This window comes from Cenococcum geophilum, assembly GCF_001692895.1.
Source record: "Cenococcum geophilum 1.58 unplaced genomic scaffold K441scaffold_11, whole genome shotgun sequence".
Taxonomy (NCBI): domain Eukaryota; kingdom Fungi; phylum Ascomycota; class Dothideomycetes; order Gloniales; family Gloniaceae; genus Cenococcum; species Cenococcum geophilum.
Window position 1 is genome coordinate 2244045 of NW_027137569.1, and position 16294 is coordinate 2260338.

General features: G+C 50.0%; 7 protein-coding genes across 7 annotated transcripts; 3 read left to right on the forward strand and 4 right to left on the reverse strand.

The window, feature by feature from the left end:
• Positions 1-511: 511 nt before the first annotated feature.
• K441DRAFT_685702 (MFS general substrate transporter) lies at positions 512-3289 on the forward strand (the record flags this gene model as incomplete). Its single annotated transcript, XM_067651916.1, has 6 exons — positions 512-533; positions 1567-2023; positions 2082-2094; positions 2330-2571; positions 2630-3068; positions 3122-3289. 6 exons carry the CDS (start codon positions 512-514, stop codon positions 3287-3289), a joined length of 1341 nt encoding a protein of 446 aa, XP_067506562.1.
• A 352-nt stretch (positions 3290-3641) lies between these two features.
• On the reverse strand, positions 3642-4253 carry K441DRAFT_549066 (uncharacterized protein; the record flags this gene model as incomplete). The annotated part of the gene is made up of 1 exon (XM_067642987.1): positions 3642-4253. The coding sequence occupies one exon, from the start codon at positions 4251-4253 to the stop codon at positions 3642-3644; it is 612 nt and encodes a 203-aa protein (XP_067506563.1).
• A 1768-nt stretch (positions 4254-6021) lies between these two features.
• K441DRAFT_425387 (glyoxalase family protein) lies at positions 6022-6439 on the reverse strand (the record flags this gene model as incomplete). Its single annotated transcript, XM_067641580.1, has 2 exons — positions 6022-6146; positions 6226-6439. Coding segments are annotated over 2 exons (339 nt in total), but the record flags the coding sequence as incomplete, so codon positions are not given.
• Positions 6440-8363: 1924 nt separating this feature from the next.
• K441DRAFT_549413 (Aldo/keto reductase) lies at positions 8364-9614 on the forward strand (the record flags this gene model as incomplete). The annotated part of the gene is made up of 4 exons (XM_067643003.1): positions 8364-8600; positions 8660-8701; positions 8784-8923; positions 8984-9614. 4 exons carry the CDS (start codon positions 8364-8366, stop codon positions 9612-9614), a joined length of 1050 nt encoding a protein of 349 aa, XP_067506565.1.
• Positions 9615-11024: 1410 nt separating this feature from the next.
• On the reverse strand, positions 11025-11788 carry K441DRAFT_28745 (uncharacterized protein). Its single transcript, XM_067640967.1, has one exon. The coding sequence runs from the start codon at positions 11561-11563 to the stop codon at positions 11168-11170; it is 396 nt and encodes a 131-aa protein (XP_067506566.1). The 5' UTR covers positions 11564-11788; the 3' UTR covers positions 11025-11167.
• A 763-nt stretch (positions 11789-12551) lies between these two features.
• K441DRAFT_550114 (uncharacterized protein) lies at positions 12552-14086 on the forward strand (the record flags this gene model as incomplete). The annotated part of the gene is given in 6 exon segments (XM_067643041.1): positions 12552-12657; positions 12670-12810; positions 12859-12946; positions 13000-13410; positions 13599-13934; positions 13996-14086. Coding segments are annotated over 6 exon segments (1173 nt in total), but the record flags the coding sequence as incomplete, so codon positions are not given.
• A 471-nt stretch (positions 14087-14557) lies between these two features.
• Positions 14558-16063, reverse strand: K441DRAFT_675531 (uncharacterized protein; the record flags this gene model as incomplete). Its single annotated transcript, XM_067650865.1, has 2 exons — positions 14558-15673; positions 15824-16063. The coding sequence occupies 2 exons, from the start codon at positions 16061-16063 to the stop codon at positions 14558-14560; spliced, it is 1356 nt and encodes a 451-aa protein (XP_067506568.1).
• Between the last annotated feature and the right edge of the window lie 231 nt (positions 16064-16294).

Sequence of the window (16294 nt, forward strand, 5' to 3'; positions counted from 1 at the left end):
GTTAGAGGACGAGGTGGTCATTTTAGAAGCGGGGGAGGACGATAATTTATGGCTTAATAACGCGGAAGTACTCTAAGGTACCATATTAGACAACCCTTACTAAAATATTGGTGAGAAGGAGCCTATTAGGAACTATTCGGCATCTAATAATTATTAAGAGCCGCCACCTCTCCTACTCTATCAATCTGGTAAAGCGGCGCGCACTAGAGCTTAAAAGACCTATACTTAATTAGCCCGTGGTAATTTTATATTAATCTTAAGTGATACTAACAAGGGTCCTAGTAATACCAAGCCGAAAGAGATTGTCATTCCATCAAAATTAAAGCGACCGCGATAGGGAGCTTCTGCAGACGCGCATAAGGCTTATAAAGCTAGCACACTTCCTATTAGGTCCCCTCAGGCTAAGCGAATGCGTGGTAATAAAAAGGGAAAAGATCCTATTGAAATAGACGGCCGAATATTAGAGTATTACATATGTAAATAGTGCTTTGTTATTCAAATCAAGTTCGCGATGGCGGCCCGTGCGGGACTTAGTAAGCGCTTACTAATCTTGGATGTGTGGGATGAATGTGCCCGGAGACTGCCCGGTATTTTATATAAAGAGAAATATAAATAAAAAGGTAGAAAGAAGATATCTAATTAGTAGGAAAGCTAAAGGTATTTGCTAAGGCTCTGCACGAAGCTCTGCACGAAACTCTGCACGAAGCTCTATAGAGGCTCTATACGAAGCTCTGCACAAAGCTCTATATACGGAGGCTCTGCACGACGGCTCTGCGTACGACGGTTCTGCGTACGACGGCTCTACTACGGAGGCTCTATATAAAAGCTTTGTGCAGAGCTTCGTGTAGAGCTTCGTGCAGAGCTTTATGCGGAGCCTCCGCAGAGCTTCGTGCGGAGCTTCGTGCGGAGCTTTTGCTGAGCTTTGGTAGAGCTCCGTGCGGGGCTCCCCCTAAGCCTTATTCCGCAGAGCTCTTATAAGCCTTATATCTATATAATATTACTTATCCTTAGGATATTTAGATAAAAGTGGTACCATTTTAAAGCGCTTTATAAGCTCTATAAATCTATACTAATAGAAAAATTATTTATTTAATATTGGGGGGTGCATTACAAGTATAAGTATATTAGGGGTTTTTGCCAAGACTATCCGGAGACTATCCGGATAGTCTCCGGATACTATCAGCTGATAGGTCTATTATCCGAGAGGCCTATCCGGCCTATCGTTCTGCCACATCACCAGGGCTCTCAAATGGCGCGAGAAAGTTGATGTTCTTGACTGCGTGCACGGGCCACATTTTATAGACCCTGTCAGTGCAAGGGATAGCGGCCCAACGAAATATTAATTATACTGAATAAGCATCTGTTTTAATGTAGCGAAGTGGCAATTATAAGCACTAACGGAAACGGAGGCGCTTGCAGAGAACGCAAGCAACCCGCTTAGGTAGCCCCCTCGTAATATTTCGGTGATGACAGTAACTGTAAATCAGCACCAACGGAATCACGTCTGAGCTTGCTGAGGTAAATGACATTCAACCATGAGTCGCCAGGACACCGCGACCGCCACAGCATTCGAGCTTGAAACGCAGGGTGCACGAGCAAACACTCAACCGCAAACGTCGAGCAACGCCTCTTTGACAGACTCTGATGCTATTTTGCACGCTTCTCGCCTTGCCGATTCCACCGTCCCAGACGGCGGGTATGGCTGGATCGTCATTTTTGGTTGCGCGGTTATCACTTGGTGGTTCGTGGGCACCAGTTATTCATGGGGGGTGATTCAAGCTGCTCTGGTCGAGCAGGGTCTATCGTCGCCGTCAACCCTTTCATTTGTCGGCTCCATGACTACTGCGATCATCTCTGTGCTTGCGATTGTGAACTCGAGAGTTATGAGGGCTTTTGGAGCTAGGTATACGGCACTCCTAGGGGTATTCCTAGTGGGAGTAGGGGAAGTGTTGGCGGGCTTTGCGACAAGAAATATTCGCGGATTGTTTGTTACTGCTGGGGGAATTATGGGTATTGGAACAAGGTATGCGAATTCCTATGATGATAATGAGGGGTTGAATGCTAAGTTACGATGCGTTTAGCCTTTGCTTCATTGTGAGTACTACATTCTGAGTTTAATTGGTAAAACCATATCCATACGGCAATTGGTCCTGGGTGTCTTCAAGGTGCTCTTGGAAAGGTGAAATGCCTCCAAGATATCCTATCATGGCTACTTCCGGAGTATGGCTTGATCCCCGAGGACCTCTGGGAGTGTATTAGCATTTAAACATTTCACGAGTCGAATTTATGTCCAATTCGCAAACCATGAACCACTGAATGATTCCAATAGGTAGTCTCCGTCACCCCTGCTCAATACTTCAGCAAGAAACGCGGGCTCGCCAACGGTATCGTCTTCGCAGGCGGGGGGCTCGGGGGCGCCGTAAACAGTTTCGCTATCGATGGGTTGATCCAGCGCGTGGGGCCAGCGTGGACTTACCGAGTTATTGGATTGGCGACTCTGGCGACTGGTTTGCCTGCTGCATGGTTGATCAAAGAACGTTCTACTATCCGGTCGGCCACGTTTATTGAGTGGTGAGTTATTAGATCACGTATAATGGTATTGTGCATGTAGAGCACTGAAGTCCTCCAGGCGTCTCTTCCGTGACTTCCGGTTCGTTATCCTCTTTGTAGCTGGCGCTGTCGGCACGTTTCCGCTCTTTGTCCCCCCCTTCTTTCTCCCCATGTATAGTCATTCGCTCGGCTTCTCCTCCAGCACCGGTGCCGGCCTTGTGGCCGGTTTCAACTTCTCTTCCGCTGTCGGGAGGATCGCTTGCGGGTTTCTCTGCGATATCCTAGGCCCACTGAACACGCTGTTTCTCTCGCTGCTCCTATGTGGTATTAGTATGACGGCGTTATGGCCGGTATCAAATTCGCTGGCTTCGCTCATTGTGTTCGTAATAATCAACGGAGCATCGAATGGGGGGTTCTTTGCTACGATGCCGACAGTGGTTGGCAACGTGTTCGGGTCAGCTAGGGTGGCTGTGGCAATGGGGATGATTGTGACGGTTTGGGCAGGGGGGTATCTTATGGTAATTTATAACTGGCGTGTTGCTGTTATCGGACCCTGGCTGACACTCAAAAGGGCGCTCCAATTGCCGGTTACTTACTCGATGCTTATGGCGGGGCAGAAGGTGGACTGCAAGCATATCGTCCTGCGATCTTCTATGCGGGCTCGATGGCGCTTGGGGCTGCTGGTTTGGTGGGGCTTGTACGGCTGAGGATGAATATGAGAGTTCTTGGTAAACTTTAGTAGGGAATCAGTATGTGGGAACAGAAGCTATACAGCACATTGCGAAAATTTGAGCAACGAAAAGAACTTTGCAAATCACGTTCAGTAGTAATGAGATATAGAGACGTGTCATTTCAAAGGGGATGTATTCATGGCGTAACTAAAACACTCCAGAGGAGCCAACCCAAGTTCTCGACTCCTCCAGGAAGGGCAGAGTTTAGGGATAAAGAATTGAAAGAAAACTAAAAACAACATACAAAAATCATACTTAGGCGCACAAGAGATTAGCCGTCAAATACTTTCAAGCATTGTCCATAACCTCATCATCATATACCATGAATTTATATGAATTTATCAAGCTAGTCCCACCGAACTAGTATGATGACTTCATTGCTTGAATCGCCGCAGTCCACAGAGTATCCCTATCGCTGGTATCTGTCGTTCCCACACAGCTAGTCAGATAAGTCTGCCACCCAGCCGCCGTCCCAGCAGCCAAACCTTGCCTCACGCTCTCAGAACACTGCGAGCTCAAGAACCAGGCTGCGCTGCCAAAGCTGTCCGCGTCACCATTCACAAGTGCAAGCACGGCGCCCACACCTTGCGCCTGAGCTGCCTGAACCGCTGCGGCTGGGTATAGAGATTCAGCGTATAGGAGGTTGAAGGCCGGTGATTGCATGTTGCGGGTCCCCTGTCCAGGCACTCCCGGCCAGTGGTTGCGGCTGTATTTGAATGCACTGGACTCGTAGAGCATAAGCGCAAGGAGAGCCGCCTGTTCGCCGGGTGTCTGAATGGAGTACTTGACGAAGGATTGCGTGATAAACGGCGCGGCTTGCGCAGCCGTGCGGCATTCGTCGGGGAAGGTAGCTCCGGCGCAAGAGGAGCTAGATGGGGAGATGGCTTCAATTGTCGCGGCAGTTAGAGTAGTGCGGCGGAACGGTGAAGCGTTTGTGAGGGTGAAGATGGAGAGGAAGGGGAGAGCCTTCATTAGTTGTAACTTCATCTTGATGGTTGTCCGGTAACGAGTAGTTTTTTGGGTTACGAATGTTGTAAGTCTATCGATGCCTGATCGATGGTGTTCTACAAGGGTTCGTGGGTAGAAGGGTTTGAAGAAGAGAATAGAAGGTAGGAAGTAACTTTTATATAGGCTGCTATGGTTCATTCATGGAGTGCAGAATGTGGTCACAATCCCTTTGTGCGACGCGGACGAGAGATGGTAATGAGAACAAATAAATCTTGCAAAAAGGGGGGCACAAGGCACAACTGTTATACTCGTTAACGACATTATTTACGGCCCCTTACCTCTCGAGCGAGGCACGGAGACCAATCCTCGCGGTCGAGGTGGAAGAGTTTGGCGAACGACTCCGGCTGAAGTGCCAAGCGAGCGAGCGCGATTCAAGCTTTTATTGGCTCTCTTGATGTTTCACACCCTGTTTCACCATCACCAACATCGCAGCCAACATCTCAGCGCTCTCATAGGACACTTTGACTCCCTATTTCTACCTATTTAAGGACACTTCTTCCTGCACATGGGCGAATAACAACATCCCACGCTGACGCCGTACAAAGTAAACCAAGTATCCTCAGCCTCGGACCGGTGCACCCTTCTCCATCTCCCGTGCCGTGACGAATCGGGCTATCTCACACTTTCTAGCCATTCTACCCACTCAATACTTTCACAATCGGTATGCAATGCTCTGAGGCTCTCAACCCAGCTGCAACAGAACTCCCCGTCCTCCTCGCACCCTTCACCGGGCGGCCCGTAGAGCGTGAGTGTCTTGACGTTCGTAAAAGCTTTTGAATTGTACTAGTTTCGGTGTTACCCAGTTTTTGGTACGCTCTTGTGGCACTTGTATAATCTTAAGTTTGAGATGTCGAATGCGAAATATATGAGAAGAGAAACGGCCTGAAAAACAATATTCCAATCAAAAGCCGAACGTATTGTGCTCGTAGAGAATCCCAGTCCCTTCCTGTTTATTCGTACAGAGGAGTTTGACGGTGAGGCTAAGTAGTGGAGGCTCAGGTTTGTAGCGAGGCATCCAGTCATTGCCCGGTAATATCTCATCACATAGATTATTTCGGGAGTTGTTAATGCGTGTTTGCAGACTATATTTCGAAGTTCACCGGGAAGTTCAAAAAAAGGAAAGTACAAGATTTTACGGCGTGGCGAAGGAGTAATGATTTTGAAGATATTTCTGTCATGGCCTTGTGATATTTTTCAAACGCGAGCGCTTCGAGTCTGTAGCTGTTTCGTAATTGTGGGAGATTTCTTGCTGTGCAAGAATGTTAGGAAAACGAACATATATTGATCGAGGAAGATAGAGAAAGCAAAGCGTATGCGAGCCAATTAAGGAGTGTCATATCATTGAGTCACTGTTAGATATGATGCAATCTCAACCTAAATGTAATCTCGGAGAAATTTGTGCTGGAATGAGTCAACTTTCAAACGTCTGGATTTTATACATTGACGAGTTGTAGTTTGCTGATCGGCCATCACAAAGATTAATCTGCAAGAGCGAGAAGGTTGAATGGAAACGTTTACTCCTTAATTCGCAAAAGAATACACTGTCTCCAGGGGTACGCAAAGACATATCTAAGCTCTTGGAAGTGGAATAAATATCCTAGATAGAGAGTGCTTCATTTGTCCGCAGTGGTAAAGCAGACGCTCTCGACGTTATTGCCAACCTGAATAAACACAGTCAGCTATAGCTATTCTACTGTCGAAGAGGGGTTTATCGCAGATGCTACGGTTGACGTACCGGGTCCAGAACAAATGCAGCGTAGTACGTGGAGGAGTATTGTGGACGGGGTCCAGGTGCGCCGTTGCACTTCCCGCCAGCCGCAACCCCGGCTGCGTGAAATGCTTGCACTGCCTCCTGATCTGTTCGGTACATATGCTTTTGTCAGCACCTCGGTCGATCTAATGATAGGATGAGTTGATTGAAGCCATGAAACCTCACCCTTCGCTTTGAAGGCAAAGTGAGTACCTTCCTTGCCAACGTCCTCTTTTGTGCCAACCCAAAACTCGGGAACGCTATCAGCACCCATGGCTACTTTTCCAGGAACTCTCATTATCTCGACATAATTAAGAGGAGCAAGGGCTTTCAAGTACCAAGCCGCTGTCTCCTCGAACTTTTCTGGCACAGTATAGATGAAGAAGTGATGGAGAGGCATTGCCGGGGTGTTGAAGCTTTAGGATGCGTTTGTGGCAAGCTTTGAAGCTCTTGTGTAGACCTAAAAGCCGGCTCTGGTTTTAGCTGCTCAGAATGTCCTTTTGTAGCTATCGACGTAGTGGGGGTAGATTTCTCATTACTGATCATTTAAGCGATGCGCAGTCGCGCGCTCAAACCGCTTTATCCAACAACATCGGGCAGCGAGTACGAGATGACTTGGGGATATTCAAAGCCCTATTCGCGTATTCGACATGATGGAGTGTTCGATATGCATGGGGAAGTAATATTTAGCGCCATGGCTCCACAAACGCTGACATAGAGAATGAAGAAGCCAGCGGAACAAAGAGATGCCGGTTTTCTCCTCAGGGAACACCAATAGATTCATTTTGGAAGGATGTGGGCTTGGGAGTATTTATAGACAAATGTCCCAATCGAGGAATTTTTAGTATGAAGTCGCTTACCCCAACCTGAAGCCAACTTCGAGGTGCGGTTCGCATAAGCAGTTTGAACAGGCATTTGATGAATCTTTGACTTAGATATGTGACGAAAATTCTCTTTTTTAAGTGAGCACGGGATTTCTGGAGAGTGCATGTGCTATAAGTGACTTTTAGCTCCGACAAAATGTCCAAAGGCGATCTTGCAAGCCTAAATGAAAAGAGTTGTTTGGATTGATTCAAAAAATCAAAGATGAAATGACCTACTGTTGACCTCCGACTCGTAGACTGATCCGAAGAGAGTTCCTGAGTGTATAACCAGTGGCCTTGTACTGTTCATTCCGAGCGCAATGCGTTCTGTTATTGCCATGCAAAAGCTAATAGTACGATCGACCTTTGTAGGGCTGCGGGGTTATCATATGCTGTTGATAAAGACGTACATGCGGGGGTCGTTTGTCTAGCCTTTGGTACAAAATACAACTTTGAGCGGGCGTCTGAATTGACTTAAAACTAAACAAATTAAAGGGGTTTATAATTCCCTTCAGCATCTGAAGCTATATACAATACTACAACAAGGACATCGAAATTCGAATGAAAATCTGAACAGCATGTAGGATAATTTGGAAGAAAATTTATGCGACATACTGTGCCAGATAAAGTGGTCCTGAAAATGCCTCTATAGGCGTTTTCGCTGCGGGAGCGTACGGAGGGAAAGGCGGTCGGGAAAAAGGTGTTACTTGGCAACGATTAGACAGCTCTCGTATTATTCTTGGTGCTGGTGGTCCGTGTTTCTCAGCACCACTCTCGGCCATGTTGAGTCCACTAGTGCTACGACCGTAACTAATCATGGGTAAAACTTAGTAATCTAAATAATGCTAATTACTATCCAATGGCTGTAAAACGGGCCAGGCGTGCGATTTGCGTCCCACTGCAATTAGTAAAAGCTGTAACGGGTCGCTCTTTCGTCGCGGGTTTTGCGGATACAAGTTCGGATATAAAACGTGGGGCGGGATATTCGCGGGCTAGTTGAAAGCTTGGCGCGCACAAACTTTTTTTGGCAGGGCACTAACCTTTATCGTGTCTTTGACACCGGCGGGGCATGCGGTTGGAAGAAGTTTGCACTTGCTTCCAAAAGAGACATGCGCTTTCAATGATTCGGAGATACGTTAACGTTAAAGGGCGTTAAGACGGGATGGTCAATGCAACCCTATCCCACCCGTTGCTTTGAAATCTCGCCTTGAAATACTGCCTATACATATAGAAGGTGGGAAGAGGCGCTTCGGCACTTGACATTAAACGCGGGACGTGACATGCCTGTTTAGCTGCTTATAAAACGACAGTTTTTCGAAACTTGCCGTACCACTTTATTAAATGGGCTTGATCACCAAGCTACGACCCATCCTCCTTCACAATCCTTTGTTAGGAAATCATTTAAGAAATCCTTCGTTAGGAGTCTCTTTAAGAAACCTGTCCACTCGCGCGCCCCTCACAATGGCCGTCGAATCCAAGTTTGACCCGAAAGACATGGTGTTCCGCCACCTTGGGCCTTCAGGATTGAAGGTGTCGGTCTTTTCCCTTGGGGGATGGCTGACTTATGGAGGGACTCAGAAAGGCAACATAGTCAAGGAGTGCATGCAGGCAGCCTGGGATCATGGGATAAATTTCTTCGACACTGCAGAGGTCTACGCCAACGGGCAATCGGAGATTGAGATGGGACGAGCGCTGAAGGTTGTGGTGCCCGATCGGTCTTTTGACGCGCATTTCATTCTGACAAGGTTCCACTGCAGGAATTAGACTGGCCACGAGACGAGTATGTGCTGAGTACAAAGGTATGTAATTCCCCGGTGTCACCCCAGCCCCTCCAAGCCTCAATTTGGTTTGTCACGATAAGCTCTGACATCATCACACAAGATCTTCTTCGGTACGGGCAGAAAGGAACCGAATACGAGAGGCCTATCAAAGAAACATGTAGTCGAGGGCCTGAAGTCCTCCCTGGCGAGGTTACAGCAGCCGTACGTGGACATCGTCCTCGCCCACAGGCATGACGCCGCGTAAGTTGTCTAAGCCTTACATATACCATTGGCTCCAAACTGAGGGACATCCATCCATAGCACCCCAATGAAGGAGGTAGTCGAGGCTTTTACCCAATGTATCAGAAACCTCAACCTCGCCTACTACTGGGGAACCTCTGAATGGTCTGCTCTGCAGATTGCTGAAGCAACCCAAATCGCTGAGAAATACAATCTTATTGCCCCCATCACCGAGCAGCCTGAGTACAACGCCTTTCACCGCCAGAGGTTCGAGGTCGAGTATGCACCACTATACAAGCAATTCCAATATGGAACCACCATCTGGAGCCCTCTTGCTTCAGGTCTTCTTACCGGCAAATACAATGATGGCATCCCCGAAGATTCTCGCTTTGCCACCAATAAAGCCTTCTTCGCTGACATAATCGAGGAACTTAAGTCTGAAGCAGGACAGGCTAAGATCGAGAAAGTCAAAAAGCTCACTGCGGTTGCCGAAAAGCTTGGAGCCAATGTCTCTCAGCTTGCGTTGGCCTGGTGTGCGAAGAACGAAAACGTTAGCACTGTCATCCTTGGTGCTACGAAAGTTGAGCAGATCATCGACAACTGCAAGGCCCTGAAGCTGCTGCCCAAGCTCACTCCTGAGGTTATGGAAGAGATTGAACATATATTGCAGAACAAGCCAACGCCCGCTCCTACATATGGGAGGGTGAGGTAGGTGAGCTGCAGTGGGGGACTTTTATGTCGAGGACTTGTGGTTGACTTGCGGTAGACGGCCTATGGTGAAGAAGTCGAAGCTGTGAAGTGTCAAGCAAACAACATTCAATGAACATCAACAATTGATTGCTAGAGATCGTCTGGCGGACTCTAACTTGTCATGTGTTGGAGGAGCTTTTGCTTTTCTTGCTTCATTTACATAGCACGTCCTCCTCTTCCCATTCCTCTCCACGGCAAGCTTGCCCCTTAACATTTCCAATCTCTCCCCTTTCTTGATCCATCTCTCCTTGAGCCATTTGCTTAGACCTGATTCATGCAACTCATTTGTATCATATCGATCATCATGAATATAGAACTTATATCCCTCTTTTGCGAGGTCCGCAGTTGGAATTGTCTGTCAGGAACTTGGCGCCTGCATGAGATTGTTTCCATGGGCATATGCAATAGTCATGTCGCATACAGCACGGACATGTTTAGTATGATGAAGGGCACTCACGGTCGCGATGAAGCCATGCACACGGGGGTATAGAATATGCTTCATGATTGGGTGATTGTGTTCTTTGCACTAATTAATGCTTGATGCGTATTTTGACTGAGTGAAGCGAGCGCCTTCACTAAAGGAGATGAGCCCTGTTTTAACCGTGTGGTCAGCGTGTCTAATTTTCGTATGCATGCATGCCTATTTCAGAGCATCATATAAGAAAGAGATATGTGCACATTCTTGAGTTCAGTAACTGAACAGAACTTAATCACAACATAACATACAGACTGGCCACATCCTCTGTTTGATCCCTCGAAACACATCTTCCAGCTCTTTTCTGTCGCGCGTCCAATTCCTGCTCATAAGAGGCATCCACAAACCCTATCCTAGAAAGGGAACCCAGCGCAATTGCTTCTCGGCAAACCGGCGGCATTGTCCCAACATGCCTGCACGTTGGACCAGCTCCTGGATCAGGTAGAAGTCTGTCCACGCCACATGGTTCGTGACAACAATGGCCAACTCTCCCACCGATACCTCCCGCCTCTTTGGAAACAATTATCTAAATCCTGTTCGAGCGGATGAAGAGGCGCTGGATCCACGCCCACACGCTGTTGGCGATGCCGGACGAGTCGGAAGAAGCGGCTTGAGGAGCAGCAGAAAGGATAATACGACATCGGCTCCGAGGAGGTAGACGAGCCAGGGCGCAAGCAAAGCTGCTCTTGGAGGGAGGGATGCGACGGTTGATGTTGATGACGAAGGCAGGCCGGGCGTGTTTGCGGTTTGCTCTGGTTCGTGGGGCCGAGAGTCGTCAGTGGCGCAAGGCCTCCAAGCTCCCTTGATCTGCTCAGGGCTGAAGGCTGATCCCAGAGGGGACAGGCTTTGCTGGTTTGGTACTGGGCCTGCACTGGTGGGGGAGGGCCCGATAGGATGGTTGCGGAGCTGGAGGCAGGGCCAGGCTTTTTGGCAGTCTAGAACTGCTTACACACCGGAGGCGGCTTCCAACCTCCCCTCATAAGCTTCCTCTGCTTAGATTTATCCTGTCATATGGCACTCGCCTAAACGACTTGCCCAGGCTACGCAGGCCCTTGACATTGGACGTGCACGCTGCACCCCGCCAGGGTACCTGTTGCTCGTTCAGGTCTCGTCTCACCACATAACACACCTGCATATCTGCATCCCCATCTCTCTCGCTCTCCTCGCCCAACTACTCCTGGCTCCTTCGCTGGCCCCCGACACAGCAACAGAGAGTCTGGCACTCCCATCGCAGACGGATCCGCCGGGCATAGGAAACATCGCATTGCGCTTTGTTCGGTAGTCAGCGCGCATCCCGTCGTTGCATTCGCGCCGCGACATACACAGCCCTGCCGACAGCTTCCACCCGATGTTCCAGGATTCCAAATAGACAAGCACTGGGGCTTGGGGCTATGCAAAGGCTTGCGGATTTCTTCGCGGCCATCGTAACGCATCATTCAAAGCACTGCGACCAGAAGCTTTTGGCCTCTCTCTGTGAGTATCTGTTGTTGGGCTGTAATCTTCCTTCCACTTCGTGCCTTCTGCTCTCCCACCTATATCCACTTTTCCTTGTAGCTTGCGACACGGTAACCAGCATATCTTGCTGTGCTCTGCGCCATTTGCTTTTCTGGGACGCGTTCTCCCCAGTAGCGTCGAGATATCTCAACTCTACTACCTTTCCCCCCACGTCCGTGACCACAGGGCTGATACGGCGAGCCTAGAATATTTTGCCATCTTGTGAACATTGTTTTATCTACGCCGTATGTTTGAAGCGCGTTAAGCTTACTCTTTCTCAGATCATCGAAAGGTTTGACAGCGACTCCGTCGATCAATGTGCGCATTATAGCATGTCTAATATATCATCCGATCACTCTGCCATTGGTGGCACCGATGCGGGGGAACCAAGGTCAATTCACAATGGCTCTGGTAAGCTTTCCATTTCTGTTATATCCCCTCATGCTTCCACCTCGCTTTGATGCTTTGCTTTGCGCGACGTCAAATCTGTTCCAGCACCGCTTGGGAGCCCGTGCGCGTTCTCTTGCCACGATGTCGTAAGCCGACCAACACACATTTCCCCTTTTCGCGTCAGAGTCGTTACCGAAACATTCCGCCTGCAGCCCTACACCCAGACACGGAGACATTTTAGGTCTCGTTGGAGTGAGGAAACCTCGAAATAGATCACGAAGCATGGAATGCATCTCGCTGCCAGTCGGCAGGCTAATATGCCGGCCGGTTGTGTTGGTTGCATACGAAGGCCTCTAACTTCTACCATCAACACTATCCTGCTTTACCACGGAAGAATACTTATACGGACCTTGACGTCGCCATTTCACGTCGTGACTGAGTTTTCATAATTTACCCTATCTCCAATTTATAATTCACTATTAATTTCGAACGTCTCTTTTCGTCACAATGTCTCGAGCTACCTACATGTCATAGACGGATGTGCTAACGGTTTCGCCCGATTACTCTCCGCCCGGCATACCAGCCGAATACCCCCCGTCCTCTGCTATGACCCGACTGCCATCAGAGGACATCTCGGACATGAGCAGTGGCCGTTGAGGGAGTTCGGCTGGATTTGTGTCGGCAACGGAGAGCAAGGGCACCTGGTCGCCAGCAGTTAGCGAATCAACCAGCTCAAAGAGCCCCCTAGCCAATTTAGGCTTTTTTAAGAACCTTACTGCAGAGAAGAAGACTACAAGAGGTTTGCAATAAGATGCCTCCTTCTAGGCTCGTCTAACGCATTGGGTAGATGGTCAGCCACCGAAGAGACGCGGTCCGAAACCAGACAGCAAACCCGCCTTGACTCGCAGACAAGAACTCAATCGACAGGCGCAGAGGTAACTCGGTGTGCATCATGTAACTGCGCTTCACACATTAACCTTTATCGCAGAACACATCGAGAACGAAAGGAGATGTACATCAAGGCTCTGGAGCAAGAAGTACTTCGCCTCAAAGAGACGTTTCAGAATACAGCACGAGAACGAGACGCGGTGGCAGACGAGAATCGTAGATTAAAAGAGATCCTCACCGCTCACGGTATCTCATTCGACTTTTCCAGCCCCGGCACTGGTGGTTTTGGCAGGGTGGGAAGTTCTACCTACGGCGGTAGCTCGACTGGTAGCGTCTCGGGCAGCTATGGTCCCGGCTCTAACTCGACGGGTTATACCTCTTCACCAAACATGCCCAGCCATCCACCACCACCAGTGCCTGGCGGCGCGCACTTGGCGCAACAACAACAGTACCCGCAGCAACCTAACAGCGGGCTGGATTATGACCAGATCGGGATAGACTTCGTGTTAACGTACGATCGAACGCCCTATCTTTCTCCTCCACCCCAGCAATAATCCTCCCCACTTCCACCTCCTTCCTCCTTCTCCACCCGCTCTTCTTCGCCATTACATATATTTTTACCAGACAACGAGTAGCCGGGGGACACAAAAGCCACCCCCAAAATTTTGGGCTCATTCTGACTCCTCCTTCCTCCTTCAGTCTCGAGCGGCCCTGCATGGATCACATGCAGTTCCTCATGGTCCGAGCCAACGACTCTGACGCCGATGTTAGCGGCCACGCGCTCATGGCCTCGTGTCCGCCCGAGTCCCACGTTATCAACAATCCGGAGGAGAAGTATCCACATCAGATGCCTGACATCGCCATGCCTGACCTGCTTAAGCTGCTCGATCTTAGTAACCGTCTTCCGCTTGACGGTGAAATCACGCCCATCATGGCGTGGTCTATGATCTTGCAGCACCCGAGGCTTTTGGAGCTGTCGGCCAAAGAGTTTGAGGCTATCAAAGGGGATTTGCTGGCAAAGGTCAGATGCTATGGGTGGGTTACGCTCTTCCTACAATAAAACCACAATTTGGTTCAAAAAGCTAACACCCCCCAGCTTTGGAGCCGTTCTTGAAGAATTCGAAGTCCGTGACGCTCTTATGGCAGTGTTCGCTGCCAAAGGCGGTATGCATGGTAACTCCTCCTAAGAGGTTGTTCGCGTCACGATTTGTATTTGCTTCTGTTACTCCTACTTTTTGCCCTTCCATACCCAAAACTAGTAACGAGTCATGTTTATTCGCATTTCGCTGTCTTTTTCTAGTTGTAAGGTGTCTAAATCTTGTTAAAGCGATGTGACTTCTTTTCTCTACAAAACAATGAGCTCAAGATTTGCTGTATTCGCTCCACGATTGAGGCAACTTATTTTTGTGGATGATGTACGGCTACACAACAAGGACTTTCGGCGTGTTTATTGGAGATTGCATGGATTCCGTTGGCCTGCCATTTCTATGCAACGACTGTCCTTGCTTCAAATGCTATTGTCTTAGTGGATATCTATTGGTTGTTCTTTAGAGAACCTACACTGCAAAAGTGAACGCCAACTGCTTCACCGAAACTAGATTGCTGCAGCCAATGCCTCTGCCCTGATTAAAACAAAACCAGCCCTGCCCCTTAATCCTTCACGCTAACGCCCGCTTTCCACCAGCTTTAGCGCTTTGCTCCTGCGTCTTTATTGGACTAGGCTTGCTTTCAGTCTTCGTCTCTTCTTCGCTTTCATCGTCCTCGTCGTCCTCTTCCTCTTCTTCGTCTTCCTCTTCTTCCTCTTCCTCTTCCTCCTCTTCCTCTTCATCATCGTCTTCTTCACTTTCCTCTTCCTTTTTCTGATTTCCCTTCCCTTCAATCTTGATCACAACCTCCACCTTCATTTCGATCTTCCCCTTCCTCTCTTCCTCCTCACTCTCGTCCTCATCATCGTCTTCGTCATCTTCGTCGTCATCGCCGTCATCTTCATCTTCTTCCTCATCGCTCTCTTCAACAGCCTGCTCAGCTCCCTTCCCCTTCCCCGCATTCACTGGCGCTTTCCCCTTCCCCTTCACAATCTCCCACTCTTCATCCTCCTCATCCGAACTGCTCACCTCAGGAATCGCCTGCTCGCACTCAATCGCCCTGATCTGCTCCTCGCTCGCCGCACCGACGCTCGAGCCGCGATGCTGCGTCACGGGCGGACTGGTCGGCGACCGTAGCGGCGGCGACCGCAGCGGCGGCGACCTGGACGCCTGCGCGACGGCGACGGGGCCAGCGCCGAGAGCCGGGTTCGCCGCATCGATGTGCATGCTCGGCGGCAGTTTCGCCTTGAACGGCTCGCCGGGCTTCGGGATGCCGGAAGCGGAGCCGGCGGCGGCGGTCGGGGTCGCGGGCAGCGGGATGGAGCGCGGGGAGCGGATGGCGCCCGCTGTGCTGGCTTTGGTGGGCGTGGCGGAGGCCTTGGAGGGCGTGCTGGGCGCGTTCACCTTCTCGGCTAGCAGCGGGTTCGTGGTGGAGATGTTGGCTGGGGCGGGTTTCCTCGCGGCGGCTGCGGCGGCGGCTTCGGCGCTCGCCTGGCGCATCGCGAGGGCCGCTTGCGGGGATTGCGGGGGCTTGTTTTCTTGCTTCTGGGGTGTGGTGGTGGAGGAGGAGGGGGTTGGCGCGGCTGGTTTGGCGGGCGTGGAGGCCGGTGTTTGGGCAGCGCCGGGGACGGGCCCGATGGATTCTTTCAGCTCGCCGTACTCGTTCCATTCTTCGACTTGCTCGAGGTCCTGCGTGGGTGTTCTGGTTAGCCTGCTGCGTCGTGTTGTGCTGCCCTTGTATCATAGCTCTTCTAGTGCTAGACCTTGTGCCTTGTGCTCTTCCCCGTAAATGACTCCCACTACTCCTGGCTCTGCAAAATTTGGAATAGGGTAGCCTACGGCAATTACATAGCCTTGCTTCACAAGCAGCGGCAGCTTCCTCCCGCTGGCCCTGCGTCCATACAGCTGGCGTGCTCTCTCATCTATCGCTGTATCCACTCCAACAAAGGGGATCTTGTTCGCCTTGAGGATCGTCTCGATGCGTGAGGTCGCGGTAATAATGTGGGAGGATCCAGCAGTGAGAGATGTATACAGATAGAGTGTTGGATCGTTGTCGAAAACGCTGAGGTCTACTGCCATCGTGGGGCGTTGATTACTGGGGTCTGTATGATAGATAGTGGGGAGAGGGCTGGTAGTTCAAGAAGGGTGCTCCACGCTTGATAAGGTGTGGTGAGTGGAAAGAGAAGGTTTGAACAGGGCTGCCTTTGTGAGCGAGGAGCGTGGTTGGGTTAGAGACAAGCAGAGCTCCGGTGCCCTCGGTGGTGTTGTCCATGCAGGGCGCTTCGGCGTCTCGCTCTGCTGAAACTTGGT

Bases quoted from the DNA above. Each gene is read 5' to 3' on its own strand.
- K441DRAFT_28745 (XM_067640967.1), bottom strand. From the start codon at position 11,563: ATGATGCGTTACGATGGCCGCGAAGAAATCCGCAAGCCTTTGCATAGC.